The 14,140-nt window shown below is 46.0% G+C and overlaps 1 protein-coding gene across 1 annotated transcript in view; it reads right to left on the reverse strand.

Annotated features, from left to right (window-relative positions):
• LOC119387325 (tudor domain-containing protein 7B) overlaps positions 1-14,140 on the reverse strand; it is a 119,828-nt gene that overhangs the window by 83,382 nt on the left and 22,306 nt on the right. Inside the window, exon 4 of the mRNA XM_037654715.2 lies at positions 876-1,101. Coding sequence (XP_037510643.2) covers positions 876-1,101 — 226 coding nt within the window. The remainder of the gene's footprint in view (positions 1-875; positions 1,102-14,140) is intronic.

A 14,140-nucleotide genomic window follows, 5' to 3' on the forward strand; every position in this document is an offset into this window, starting at 1 on the left:
GTGGGTTTCCTCTCGTGCAAGGATGCTCTACACGAAGGGTCAGACACAGCAAACGTTTAGAATATATTTTAATTCACTTCCAAAGTGTACCTGAATGCCCATTCTCCCGATCGAGACCCATCGCTAGCGTGCAAACACTGACATAGCTCTATAGGAGGGGCAATGAAAGTTGTAGTCACGTCACACCAGATCTGCCGTAGCGATGTGAGTGACCTCCGGACCTCCGCCACCTCTGCAACGCACATACCGGCAAAGCATTGGTTGCTACATCACTCGCCGAGTTTCGATTGCTTCCTGGCTAAGTGCGTCACAGCCTTGTGTGGTCACGTGCCAAGCCCCCTACACTGCTACGTCACTGCCCTACCTCAGCGCCCAGAAACCGAAAGCGAAATTTGTCCACATAAAAAGGCGATAATAAATTATTTAGTGAGAATACATGAATCTTGGTGCGTGTATCATGCTTCCTGGAGCTATAGGAAACGCTTACAGCAAAGAATGTGCAAGCCACAAATTTGGTGGCACCACCCCTTTAAAGAATACAAAAAATGCTTGCCAATATGATTCTCACAAAAAGTGCTTCGACGTACGGCATTGGATCTAAGAGAACGAAATAAGGGCAAAGCTGAAATACTCAACTGCTGATGTTTTAATGGCACACAGCTGTACATAACGCAAATAAAATTGAATAAGAAACTTCCAAAACTTAAGATTTCATACCAAGCCAGAAACAAACCCCATAACCTGTTCAAAGGGTTAGCCATCACTGGGTGACAAGAGAGGCCAACCAATATGGCAACAAAGTAAACTTCGCCCAACTGCAACACCCACAGCAAGATCGGTGTGCTGCCGATCAGTTACTTTCATGCAGTGCTGACCGTTATGCAGTTGCCAATAGTTTCCATGCGACGAGTCATGTATTTCACTCTGGACCCCTGCAGCTGCACATAGAGGTTCCCTTCCTGGTCAATGTGACTGAGCCGCACAGATGTCATTTGTTCAGGTTCTGGCAGTCTTATGGCCGGAAGACTTTTCACCAACAGGGCATTGAGACTGACATCCCCAGTAGCTTTATCGTAGAACGTGGCAGTGACATCAGGTTTCCTGTTGGCAAGCAAAACACCACATCACGCATGCACATACATACCTCACTTTTGAGAGACGTATCACGTACACATGCACATGGAAGCACCAATGCCAATCAAAAAAGTATTCACTTAGGCACCAGAGGGCATGCTCATGAAAGCAAAGATACAAACACCAATGCCAATCACAAAAGTATTTACTTAGGCACCAGAGGGCATGCTCATGAAAGCAAAGATACAAACACCAATGCCAATCATAAAAGTATTCACTTAGGCATCAGAGGGCAAGCTCATGAAAGCAAAGATACAGAAAAACTGCACTTTAATGGCAGCTTCATGCAAAAGTTGGGAATGCTTTTCCAAGAGCTCCGCATGGTTCACTACTCTCAGGCTCGCAGTATCGTTGGAAACCAAAAAGGAAGAAAGATAGCACAAGTGAGCAGACATCAATATGGTCCTTTTTCTGTGCTGAATGAACTACACTGCTCGAGCCGGAAAACAAATCAAGACAAGGTCGCTAAAGCCATACGTGAAAATATTTCTACAGTAACTCCATTGAGGTGTGCGTCATTTTCTCCATAGTCTTTGAAGCCGCTATCCGTTTTGTTGTTGCTGTTGCTTTGCTTGTTAAGTGTCCTTTTTTTCTTATTGATGCTATGCATGAGCATCCACAGCAAAAAAAAATGTTACAGGGTGTATGTACAGTACGGTCCACTGTTAAAGGGAACACTCCAATGAGCACCTTTCATTTCGCTGGCCCTCTAACAGGAAGTGGACAGGGAAACATTATTCATTCACTGCACGAGTCTGTCAAAAAGAGGCAGAACTGTCAACCACTAATAGTTTTATGCAGATCTAAGCCACTATGTTTTTGCAAGAGAGCGAAATCCAAACATGCCCTGCACGCAAGTGTTCCCTTTAAAAGTGGACCAGTCTGTACAAGCCTTTTGCTATTAAATGGACGAAAATTCACGTGCTGCCTGTGCAACGCGGCTTTTCCAAAAACAAGTGTGCACATTTGGGTACATGGTGCCTCAAGGTACGCATTGTAAGGAAATGGTACTTTGTTGATATTTACCAGTATGTGGGTTGTTGCGTTCTAATATGTTGATAATGTGCTTTAGAGGCCTCGAACATTCTAGTCATCGTCTGAGAAGCTCTACTACGTTAGCCCAGTCACTGCTGACCAGAAAACCTGATGGCAATGTCTCAGGTGCGGATTTTTCTGATGATGAGGTTCACGACACGCTCGAGTTTCTAGTGAGCATGGGCGTAGGCAGGGGGGTGCAAAAGGGGCACATGCCCCCCTCAAGCCCCACCAGCACTTGCCCCCCACCCATGCTATGCCAGCTCTCTCTCTCCCCCTCTCACCCAGCCGCGATGTAACACAAGTTTGCACCCCCCAAGGCAAAATCCTGCCGACGCCCATGCTAGTAATACTTCTGCAACCCTTGCGAGTGTTTAGCTGCTGCGACTGACTGTTTTTATTCCCCCATAGCCTGCATCAAATGGAAGTGGAACAGCTGAGGATTGTCCCACTAACAAGGATGAAGAGAAATCCCAACCTCAACCAGCAAAAAAAGCAAGACTGAAGTAAAGTGGGCTACAAAGGACTCCACACCTGTGGACACTGAATGCCACGGTGCTCCTTTGACAAGATCATTTCCTTAGAACCGCTGGAATACTTCAATCGGTACTTTCCAAATAAAATCTTTGTTGACCTGGCACATTACACCAATGTCTACGCGTTGCAAGCAGAATGCCCTGAGCTCGGAGCAACACCAGCAAAAATCTAGGCATATTTTGAAATTTTGCTAAGCATGGCTATCTTGAAAATGATGCGAATTCGGATGTACTGGAAAGAAGACACTAAATTGCCGGAATAGCAGATTCAATGACCGGCAAGCATTTCTTCAAGCTCAGGGTGATGCTACATATCACTGCCTCAAATAGTCAGTCGAACACCTCAAACAAGTTCTGGAAAGCTGCACCAATCATTGATGCAGTCAGAAAGAGATGTCTCGAGCTTGACCTCTGCAGCACAGCAGTGTGGATGAGCAATTGATCCCATTTACTGGCCGAGTTGTTACTAAACAGTTCGTACGAAACAAGCCACATCATGAAGGGGTTAAAGCCCTTGTGAGATGCAGTGAAGATGGCATGGCACAGCACTTTGGGCTATATCAAGGCAAAAGGATGGCAGTAAGCACTGAGCATTCCCACGTGGGCCAGGGCAGCTCAGTTGTGATGCGTCTCGTAGCGCATGTCTCGCACCATGTAAACAGTGTTGTAGGCGTTACTGAAAAAAAGTAACTAAATACGTTACCCGTTACACTATAAAAAAAGGAACGCGTTACCGCCCTACGTTACCTACAAAAAAATGTAACGCGTTACCGTTACCGAAAAAAAGTAACGGACGTTACCTCGGCCGTTACTCTGCAATCATAAATTATAATCGATGTGTCTTTGCTGCACGAACCCACAATAGCAAATAATTTAAATCTGAAATTTGTTTCACATAAAACTTCTAACCCAAACAACGAATATACCCAAAATTCTGATCTAATGAGTATTACTTGCACAAATGTACCGGACCTCAGCAATGGTATAGGGGCTTAAAGTTGCCTTTAGAGTTACGTGTGATGGCTTCTGACTCTGACACATGGTGAAGCTGTTTTTGTCAATGTGACATTATACAGAATATGAGAGTCAATCATCAACGCTATTCGCAAAGAAAGCATCAATGAAATCTCAAGAAATTTACAATAATTCTGATGGTGTGCTTCTGCTAGCAAAATAAATGCGCGAATTTTGTAGTAATAAAGAAATGCTTAAACGGGCTAGTTACGTAAAAAAATATCTGTGCATAAACATTTTTTGTTCACATTAACCTGTATATTTACCGCAAAAATTGCGAGCGTTTATGTGAGGGTGTTCAAGATCAGCCTCACTCGCTCAGGAGTTCAATAACCAGAAACTTCGCTGCAGTTGCAGATAGAAAAAGCAAAATTTATTTTTTAAAAAAAAGTTGATAGGCCTGATCAACTTTGTAGCTACTATAAAACGTCGCATATTTGGACATTTTTCAAAAACAGTTTCCTTAGCTCTACAAGTTTCAAACAACGTTACTTTACCCTTTGTTGCGCATACATTTCATACACAAAATATCTTCTTTGTAACGATAATATTTCCGTTTACAACGTCGTGAACTTTCGAGAACGACAGGTAATGAAATTGGTCCCTCCGGATTGAATGTGTTTGATATTTTTCCCTCGTAAATTATGCAGTTAATAAGGAAATTAAGTTCATTTTCGGGCTACTGGCATGGGACATGCATAAAATATAAAATACTCAATTAAACTTAAAATATTTGTTTTCGGATCCGTGTCGATCTCTCGTGGAATCACCCGTTTGCAATAACCACGATTAGTACACTAACTGCGGTAATGGCTGCCGTGTAGCTACCTGTAACCGTGGTTAGCCGTAACCGTAGTTAGCTTAACCGCGGCTAAGGCTGTTCGTGTGACAGCGGTATTAAGGTAGTGAGTAAAAAAAAGATTTTTTTGCGTTACAAGAAAAAGTTCTACGTTTCGCGTCCCGCTCGCACTCTTTTTCAGGGTTTTCTTCCAGCCGGGGTTCACGCCAATTCTCCACAATAAGGCAGACTCTTGATCGGCAGCGCACCTGTAGACCGGTTGACGTTACCGGCTGTCGCCTGGATCGGCCAGAATTCCACAGAAAGCCGCTTAAGTCGACGACATGGGAGTTGTCGAATTCGATGCGGTGGTCGTTTACCATGCTATGCTCAGCGAGTGTACTCCTTTGTCACGCGAACTTGCGGGCATCGTTTTTATGTTGTCGCAGCCTTTCGGGGGAGTTCTTTGTTTCCCCCACGTACAAAATTTCACGACCAGCACGTGGTATGGAGTAAACCAGCCCCTGCGCTTTCTCTTCGGCCGGCCTGTCATTTGGACACGAAAAGGCGCAGGTGCCAGCAATCCACCTGCTACATCCACTTCCACGAGAAGCATGTCCGTACAGTTTCTCATGGCGAATTATGTGGCTTTCATCAAGCTTTGTGTGGCGATGGCCAAAACCTCCACACAAGGAGTCGGCGCGTCTTAAGAAATTGGTCCCAACAATTTCCAAAAAAAAGAAAAGCGATTCCGCCCACGCTGTAGAAGAAAGGAAGCTTCGTCGTAGATGAGTGGAAAAAGGGGCGACTTTATTGCCCGTAGCACATTTGCAAAGCGTCCATTATAGGCCGTTCCAAATTCAGTTCAGCGCGAGACACGAGCCGCTCGCTCAAACATGCGCTAGTCTCATCGTCGTCCTTTTCTTCTAATATTTCACACTCCGGGGCCTGAGGTGGCGAGTTCGAGAGGATACAATTTTTGCACAGGCCTGAACAGCAGCGCGCCATTGGGTATTTTAATTTTACACGCACGAACTATGCTGTCTTTACTTTGAACGCATTCACTTATTACACCAGTTTTCCAGAACAGTCTGGGAGCGTTGTCCTCGTGAATAATCACCACGTCCCCTTTCTTTATGCTGTTAGTCTTTGATGGTTTCCTCGAATGAACGCTTCGGAGTGTGAGGAGATATTCACGAAGCCATCGCTTCCACAGTTGTTCCATTATTAGCTGCCTGTGGACCCACAAACTGAGCAACTCAGTATTCGTTTTTCCCCGTTCGTCTGAAGCTTTAGGTTTTGACAAGAGACGGCTACCTAATAAAAAATGAGACGGAGTCAAGATTTCTGGCTCGCTAGAGGAAGAGTAAATGTAAGATATTGGTCTGGAATTGACAACAGCTTCAGTTTCAGTCAGCAAAGTGCTCAGTTGCTGTGAATCAACAGACGCCTTACCCAACGACTTGCGAAGACACATTTTTACAATACGAACTAACCGCTCCCAAAAACCACCCCACCAAGGAGCTCTCTCTGCAATAAATTTCCACGTTATGCTGTGGGTGGAGCAATACTGGCTGACTTCATCTTTCCTCAACAACTGGTGCATGGAAGCTAATTCACGTGCAGTTTTCTTAAATGTGGTAGCATTGTCAGAGTACACTATTCGCGGTATTCCCCGCCTTGCACAAAATCTTTTGAAAGCCATGACGAAAGCGTTTGCGGTAAGTCCAACAACATACTCAAGATGAATTGCTCTGACAACTGCACACGTGAACAACGCTATGTACACCTTAACGCCCGTGAAATCTTTCACGAACACTGGCCCTGCAAAGTCAACTCCCGTAACTTCAAAAGGGCGCGAATAGCACACACGATCACCGGGAAGTGGGGCTACCGGTGCACTCGCAGCCTTGATTCGGAACCGCGCACAAATTACGCACTTTCCTAGCACTCGCTTCACTGCTTGCCGCGCTCTGGGCACCCAGAACCGGGTGCGGAGCTCAGTTAAGGTATCGCCGACACCACCATGGAGCACAGTTTTATGCGCTTGAAAAATGATGAGGCGCGTGACCGCATGGTTGCAAGGCAGTAGCACAGGCTTCATCTCGTTGTACGTGACGTCGGCGTTCTGAAGGCGAGTTGTGATCCTCAAGACGCCCTTCTCATCGATGAAGGGATTCAGGTCTCTTATTGAGGACGTCTTGTCGAGGTCTTGTCCAACTTCGAGTTGGGCTCTCTCCTTGGCATAAGTTTCTGTCTGGGTTTGCCTGAACCAGACTTTCTCTGCTTCTTGAAGTTCAGTAGCTGTAAGTCCCCCTTCCCTATGAGACATGGGCGATCGACAGTTGTACACGAAGCGCTTTATCCATGCGGTGACTCTTGTGATCCGCAACCAAGAACTAAATCTGTCGACATTGAAAAGTGGTTTTGTTGTGACGCTCAACAGTATTGGGACGCTTGTCTTTAACTCGGACGCAACTTGTTCGTCTATAGCTCCAGAATCTCAATTGTCAGGCGATCTTGGCCAACTATCTGCCGGACGTCGAAGCCAGTCTGGTCCTTCCCACCAGAGCTGGCTATTTCGAAGGTCTGTTATTGAAAGTCCCCGCGTCAGCAGATCGGCTGGGTTTTGTGTTCCCGGACAGTGATGCCACTGGCTTGGATCTGTTGCTTGACGGATCTCGTTGACTCTGTTGGAAACAAATGGCTTCCACTTGGTTGCTGAGCTTTGGATCCAACAAAGCGTTACAGTTGAGTCCGTCCACATGTGCTCTTCCATCTCCCAGTGCCTCGATTTTAGAGCTTCCTGCAAGAACTTTAGGACTCTAGAAGCCAGAACAGCGGCTACCAGTTCCAAACGTGGTAACGTGATTCGTTTGATTGGAGCCACTCTACACTTCAAAAAGAGAAGCTGAATGCCCACGTTACCGCATCGATCTTCAAGTCTCAAATAAGCGACGGCACCGTAAGCACAAGAGCTGGCATCCGCGAATACATGAAGCTGTGAGATTGTAGGCTTGTCAAGTAATAACTTGAGATCGCACCTGGGAAGTGAGAAGGGCTGAGATCCTTTCAGTTCGTTGGTCCAAGTTTCCCACTCATTTTTAAGTGGCTCAGGCATAACTTCTTCCCACGCTGTACCGTGCTCCCACAATCTTTGAAAGAGCACTTTCATCCTAATGATGAACGGTGATAGCCAACCTAATGGGTCGAAAAACCTTGCTGTCGTCTGGAGGACACATCTCTTTGTGTTGTTCCTTTCTTTGAGAAGCTCCAACAGTGATTCCATGTTTAAAACAAGCTTGTCAGCTTTCGTATCCCATAGCAAACCAAGAACCTTGGTAAGAGGCGCTGCTGAGCCGGAGTCCAATCCATTAGTGATGTGTCGTCTGAGCTCATCATCATTAGTGGACCATTTCTGCAGCTTCATGCCAGCTCTGCTCAGGATGAGATTTGCTTCTTTGTAGAGGCGGAAGGCTTCGTTTGAAGAACTAGCTCCTGTGACGAGATCGTCAACGTAGAAGTTCTCAGCAAGTTGCATTGCCGTTGATCTCAGCGCAGGATCGACGTGACTGAAATGGTACTGGAGCGTCGCTGTCAAGAGGAATGGACTTGCCGTGGTTCCAAATGGCACTCGTGTCATTCGATATTCCACAATTCTTGGTGTAGGTTCACTCGGCATCGGCGGGCTGTCAAACCATAAGAACCGTAAGGCGTCTCGATCAGGCTCGTGAATGCCGATTTGAAGAAAGGCCTTTTGTACATCGGCAGTAAGGCCAATCTTGTGCAGCCTGAAATTCACCAACATCTTGACCATGTTGTTGTTGATCTTCGGTCCCTTTTCTAATAATTCGTTCAGAGACGCTGCTCCACGTGCGTGTGACGAAGCATCGAAAACCACCCTCAGCCGTGTCGTCGAGGATGATTCTCTGATAACAGCATGGTGTGGCATATAGTAACATCTCTCTGCCGTCTGTGATCCGTTGATTTTTTCAGCGTGATCATCCATTTCATACTGTCTGACCGCTTTGTCGTATTGCTGAATGAGTTCCTCGTTGTTTCCAAATCTCCGCACTAAACCTTGTAGGCGTCTAACTGCAACGCTTCGGTTGTCTGCGAGATCTGTCCTGACGCGCTTCCACGGAAGCGCTACTTCATATCTCCCGTTTTTAAAGGCAATTTTCTCCGTGAATTCCTGTACCACTTCATTTTCTTGGTCTTCGTTAGAAGAAGGGTCCGAAATGCCTATGCTGTCTAGATCCCAGAACTGTTGTAGGGCTTCAGACACGTTAGATTCTGCGCAACTCGTGCGGAGTACACAAACGTGCGTGCTGGCTTCCTTAAAAATGCGTCCATCACATGGAAGCGGTCCTTGAAAGGTCCAGCCGAGCTTAGTGCTGATCGCAGCTAGTCCGGTGACTTCCTCGTGCGAACAAACGTCGTTCAGCACTATCTTCCACATTTGATCGGCTCCAATGAGTAAGCTAATGCCGACTTCTGTCTTTAGGCCAGGTAGCGATACAAAGTCAGCAATAAGCTTATTTTCAGCAACAAGCTTCTGCACAAATGCGTGTGACTGTGGAGGTTCAATCAAATGATCGCAAATAAAAGGAACCTCTAATGCCTCGATTTCGTGCTTGACGCTGTCAAACTGGCTCATCAACGTAACCTTGACTAAGTTGAGTTGCTCTTTTGGCGCGCCACTGGAACCACCAAACGCTTTCACGTCTACATCTACCTTCTTCATTATGGGCAGGCTTAGTTTTCGAGATATATCTTTTCTAATAAACGATCTTTGACTTCCGTTGTCGAGTACTCCTCTTATGAAGCAAGAACTGTGGTCACCTAGAGCCCATACTCGGAACGTCTGCAGTAATACGCCATTCTCAAACAAGCTGTCTGGAGACGCTTCAGCGGCAGCATGCAAGCTTGGGCTCGGGCGTTCACTTGCTTTCTTCGTTCGTGCGTAGTTAGGGTCACAAACAGCTGTTGCGTGCTTCCCTTTACAGTTAGCACATCGGATGTTGCGTCGGCAATCTTTAGAGCGGTGACCTGATATTGTGCACTTGAAACATCTACCCGATCTGGCCAGGCGGCTTTTCTTCTCATGCAAACTTAAGGTAGAGGTGCACGCTTCCGTAGCATGTGCGGGAGAAAGGCAGAAAAAACAAGTACCTGTCGTCTTGTTAGATTCGCTGTGCAAAACGGAAGCGGTAGGCGTCGCACTGGGCCTCCTGTCACGCCTTCCTTCAGGTGTGTCGCGCACACAGTTCTCCTGTTGCCCGCTTTTCTCACGGGCTTCTACCTCCAGCCGTAGATGATCCAACAGCTGCTGTAGCTCCGTTTCCGACGATTGAGTCTCGTTGGGCCTTTGCAGTGAGCTCTGTCGCTTGTAATGTTCCACCACGATGTCATTGGGGATCACCTTGGTCAGAATCTCGACAAGCATCGCAGCGTATGAAAGCTCCGATCGTCCAAGAGCTTTGAGACCTCTCACGTGTATAGTCACCGTATCTAGGAGATTCCTCATGGCGGTCACGTCAGTGGAGCATCGTACAGGCTTGAGTGTTCTGAGGTTTTCCAAGTACTTCTGCTCGATGATCCTTGTGTTTCCGAAGCGGTTGGTTAGAATTTCGATGGCATCGGCATATGAAGCATCAGTCACTTGAATTCCCTCGATCGCTTTGGCCGCTGGTCCAACCAGAAGGGATTTCAGGTAGTGGAATCTGTCGACGTTCGTCAGAGCGGCGTTTGTATGAACGGCATGCTTGAATACATCCCAGAACGGCTGCCACTGTAGCACTGCTCCGTTGAAGTGAACTAAGTCAAGCTTCGGTAGTCTGGAAGCACCGGCAACCGGCCTTGAGGCATCACCGATGGAACGATCTCCCGAAGTCGTACCTGGGTTTGAGACGTCGTTGGGCATCGGCAGGCCTCGGTCCGCCGTCGTTTCAGGCTGAAGTTGTTCGATGTGATAACAGAGAAGGGACAACGTTGCTGCCGCGTTGTCTTCATACTCCGAGACCGACAGGTAGTCCTCGGCAGCTTGCTCGTCCGTGAGGTGTGCCTCCAGCTGTTCGTTGAGCACACGTAGTCCGTCGTTGCAGTTCTTCAGTCTGTCGTGTAGCACTCGAAGCGCCGGGGCGCTGAACTGACTCGATTGAATGACTTGACTTGCCTCGTTACGGAGACGCGTGTGCAAGGCTCGTTGGGTCGCTCGTTTGCCCTTGATCCGATCCATCTTCGTTGCTGTTGAAGTCCTTTCGTGGTCGGGTCGCTTGGTTCACAAAACTCCCGGGTTTCTCGGCACCATGAAATGTAGAAGAAAGGAAGCTTCGTCGTAGATGAGTGGAAAAAGGGGCGACTTTATTGCCCGTAGCACATTTGCAAAGCGTCCATTATAGGCCGTTCCAAATTCAGTTCAGCGCGAGACACGAGCCGCTCGCTCAAACATGCGCTAGTCTCATCGTCGTCCTTTTCTTCTAATATTTCACACACGCTTTCTTGGTCAATGCCTGGCAGGCCGACAGCAGTCCGACGCTGCGACAAAAGAATTTGTCGGGGCGAGCTCTGAGAAGACTGCACCCCCAGGATGAAAAAGTAACGAGTAACGTGACACCACACGTTACCGAAAAATGTTAACGTAAGTACGTTACCCGTTACAGTTTCTAAATTGTAACGAGTACGTTACTAAGTTACCGAAAAAAGTAACGCGTTACCGGTAACGCCGTTACTTGTAACGCGTTACCGCCAACACTGCATGTAAATGCCAGGTGCTACATGGATACAATAATTACTCTTCCTCTGTAGCTTTGTTTCGAGAACTTAAGCTCCTGCGCATTCTTGCATCAGGTTCTATTAATTGCAATTAGCTTCTTGGGTGCCAGCTCAAGTCAGACAAGGAGCTAAAGAAGGAAGGTTGTGGAAGCTTTGACCAGTGTCGGTGGTAACACGTTACAAGAAACGGCATTACCGGTAACGCATAACTTTTTTCGGTAACTTAGTAACGTACTCATTGCCATTTCAGAACTGTAATGGGTAACGTAGTGACGGTACTTACGTTAACCTTTTTCAGTACAGTGAGGTGTCACGTTACCCATTACCTTTTATTCCAATCATCCTGCGAGTTTTACAGAACTTCTTTCTCATATGTGCCACTTTCCCAGAGCTCGCCCCGACATTCGTTTGTTGCAGCAGTGGGCTGCTGCCGGCCCACCAGGCATTGACAATAGGAGTACATCAAATGTCTATTTTGTGTAGGTGCGTACATATTCATAAAGAAGCGAGGCAAGCATTGGACAGGTTTGAAGTGCAGCTGTTGCTTTGATTATACAAGTTGTAGTTATAAAGTTCTCCCTGCAATACTCTAGCACTTAAAATAAAAGCAGAGAGCAAATAGATAAGAGGGACAAGAAGATGGGACAAGCACTCGTCCCGGCTTCTTGTCTCTCTTGACTCTTGCTCAGTCGTTCTTGCGCTGCTTTTATTTTAGGACAATGAACCAACTCCCCCCGCAAAGCATTCTACTCTAGCGCAGAAGCAAATTTCAAATCGAAGTTTGCTTCTATCTACCTCCAACGGTGGGTATACGTTTCTATATTTGGTTAAAACATCAGAAATTATGTAAGCTTCACCCGCAGAACCATTGCGTGCCTGCCGGTTATGTGAGAAAGTCGTGATAACTGTTGGTTTCCGCTCAAACCTTAAGTATCTTTTATTGGTTAATGTAAATACTAGGCATGTTAAAGGGCCCCTAAACCACCTCCGATAATTTTTTAAACTTTTCAAGTAAATGCGCGCATCGAGTTCAGAATGCCGCCACAATCACCAATGCCAAACGCAGCAGCGCTACGAGCTGCGGGCGCCCCTCAAATTTTAAGAAACAATTTTTTCTCCTCTCCATGCCTTTAGCATTTCTCATCCCCTCAACGCTTGCTGTGATGTCATCATGTCGTTTGCTCATCAACTACAACTCGCTGGTATGCACATTTGCTGTTCATCCTCCTCGCACGGCGAGGAGGAATACTCGGCCAGGAGAAGAGACAAGCCGACGAGCGAAGGAAAGAGTGAAACAAGCGAGGGTGTTTTTTGTATCATCAAATATGTGTAACTCCGCTATTATGGCACAGTTTCAAAAAATTCTCGCGGCTACTTGTTCGTTTAGACTCGTGCACAACTGCAACACCACAACTAAAGTTCGACCTAAAAATATTAGGTTTGGCTGTGCAGTGATGTCAGAATACCTGAAAGAAATTTACCAGGACGCACAGGTTTCTGATATAAAAACAGCAACACAGATGCATGTCTGTATGGAAAAGTCAACTACCTGAAACTTTCGAGAAGTGCTTGACGAAATGAAAATGAGTAAGTGCTATTGGGTGGAGCATTTATGCACATCATCTGTGGGAGGGACAGCGATGGCTGTGGACAGAGCTGAAATTTTTTTTTTAGGTTGTAGCCGACTATAGTTAGTGAATTTCCGAGTGAATGAGACTGACCTTGAGCACCTTCAAATGAACAGTCGTAATTTTTGCAATTATACAGGTTAAAAAAGGAAAAATTGTACATGTGTGCAAAGATCTTTTTCCTCTAACTCAGCTATGTAGCATTCCTTTATGGCTACAAAATTTTAGCATCTTTCTTGTTAGTAGAAGCACACAATCAGAACTACTTATAATTTGTTGAGAGTTGAGTGATGCATTCTTTGCGGAGAGTGTCGACTATGAAATGTCATTTTGCGTTTAATGCCACATTGAGGAAAATGGCTTGAGCATGTGCCACAGATATAAGCCATAATAGGCGGCTTCATAGGCCACTATAATATTGCTGAGGTCTGGCACCTTTGCGCAAAGTATTCTCATTAAATCAGTATTCACTTAAAATCATTGTTTGGGCAAGAAGTCTTATGTGAAATATAAATATCAGCTTTATAACACTGTTGCTGTGAGGTACTCAAGCGAAGGCGCACTGATTCAAATGTTTTACCACAGAGTAACGACAGAAATAATGTGAGTTACTTTTCTTCGGTAACGATAACGGTATCCCGTTAACTTTTTTTGCAGGTAACGTAGGGCGGTAACATGTTCCTTTTTTCTTAGCATAACGAGCAATGTATTTAGTTACTTCTTTTTCAGGAACGGCTACAACACTGGTTTTGACAGTAAAGTCACGAAAGAGGGAGATGTGGTCATTGTTTGTTGGCATGATAATGGCCCTGTAAACATGGCGTCTATGCTTGTTGGTGTGGGAAACACCCAAAAGGCCACAAGTGAAGCGAAGCATTAAAGCAGCATGTGACGCTTGACTGCCCTGAGGCTATTAGACTTATAACTAGGGGTGTGCGAATATTCGAACTTTAGAATATTTTTCTAATACATAGTGCTTGCTGTTCGAGTTGATTTTCACTGGAATTTGACTATTCGAATTTGACTATTTGAACTTCCGGAAAATAAATATCGTCAATGTCCGATTTTTCAGACTCTCTAGGGACCGCGCAATCGTCCGAAAAAACGAATTTGTGCTTTTATTCCGTCCAAGCAGTCAAATCGCCACAGCCACATCCGAAATAGCTTTAATGCCTCCCAGGCTCTCGTGAATACATTCAGTACCTGCCGCAAACCTCATCGCTTGAAGTAGAGAAGAG

The sequence above is a fragment of the Rhipicephalus sanguineus genome, chromosome 1, assembly GCF_013339695.2.
Source record: "Rhipicephalus sanguineus isolate Rsan-2018 chromosome 1, BIME_Rsan_1.4, whole genome shotgun sequence".
Lineage (NCBI taxonomy): Eukaryota > Metazoa > Arthropoda > Arachnida > Ixodida > Ixodidae > Rhipicephalus > Rhipicephalus sanguineus.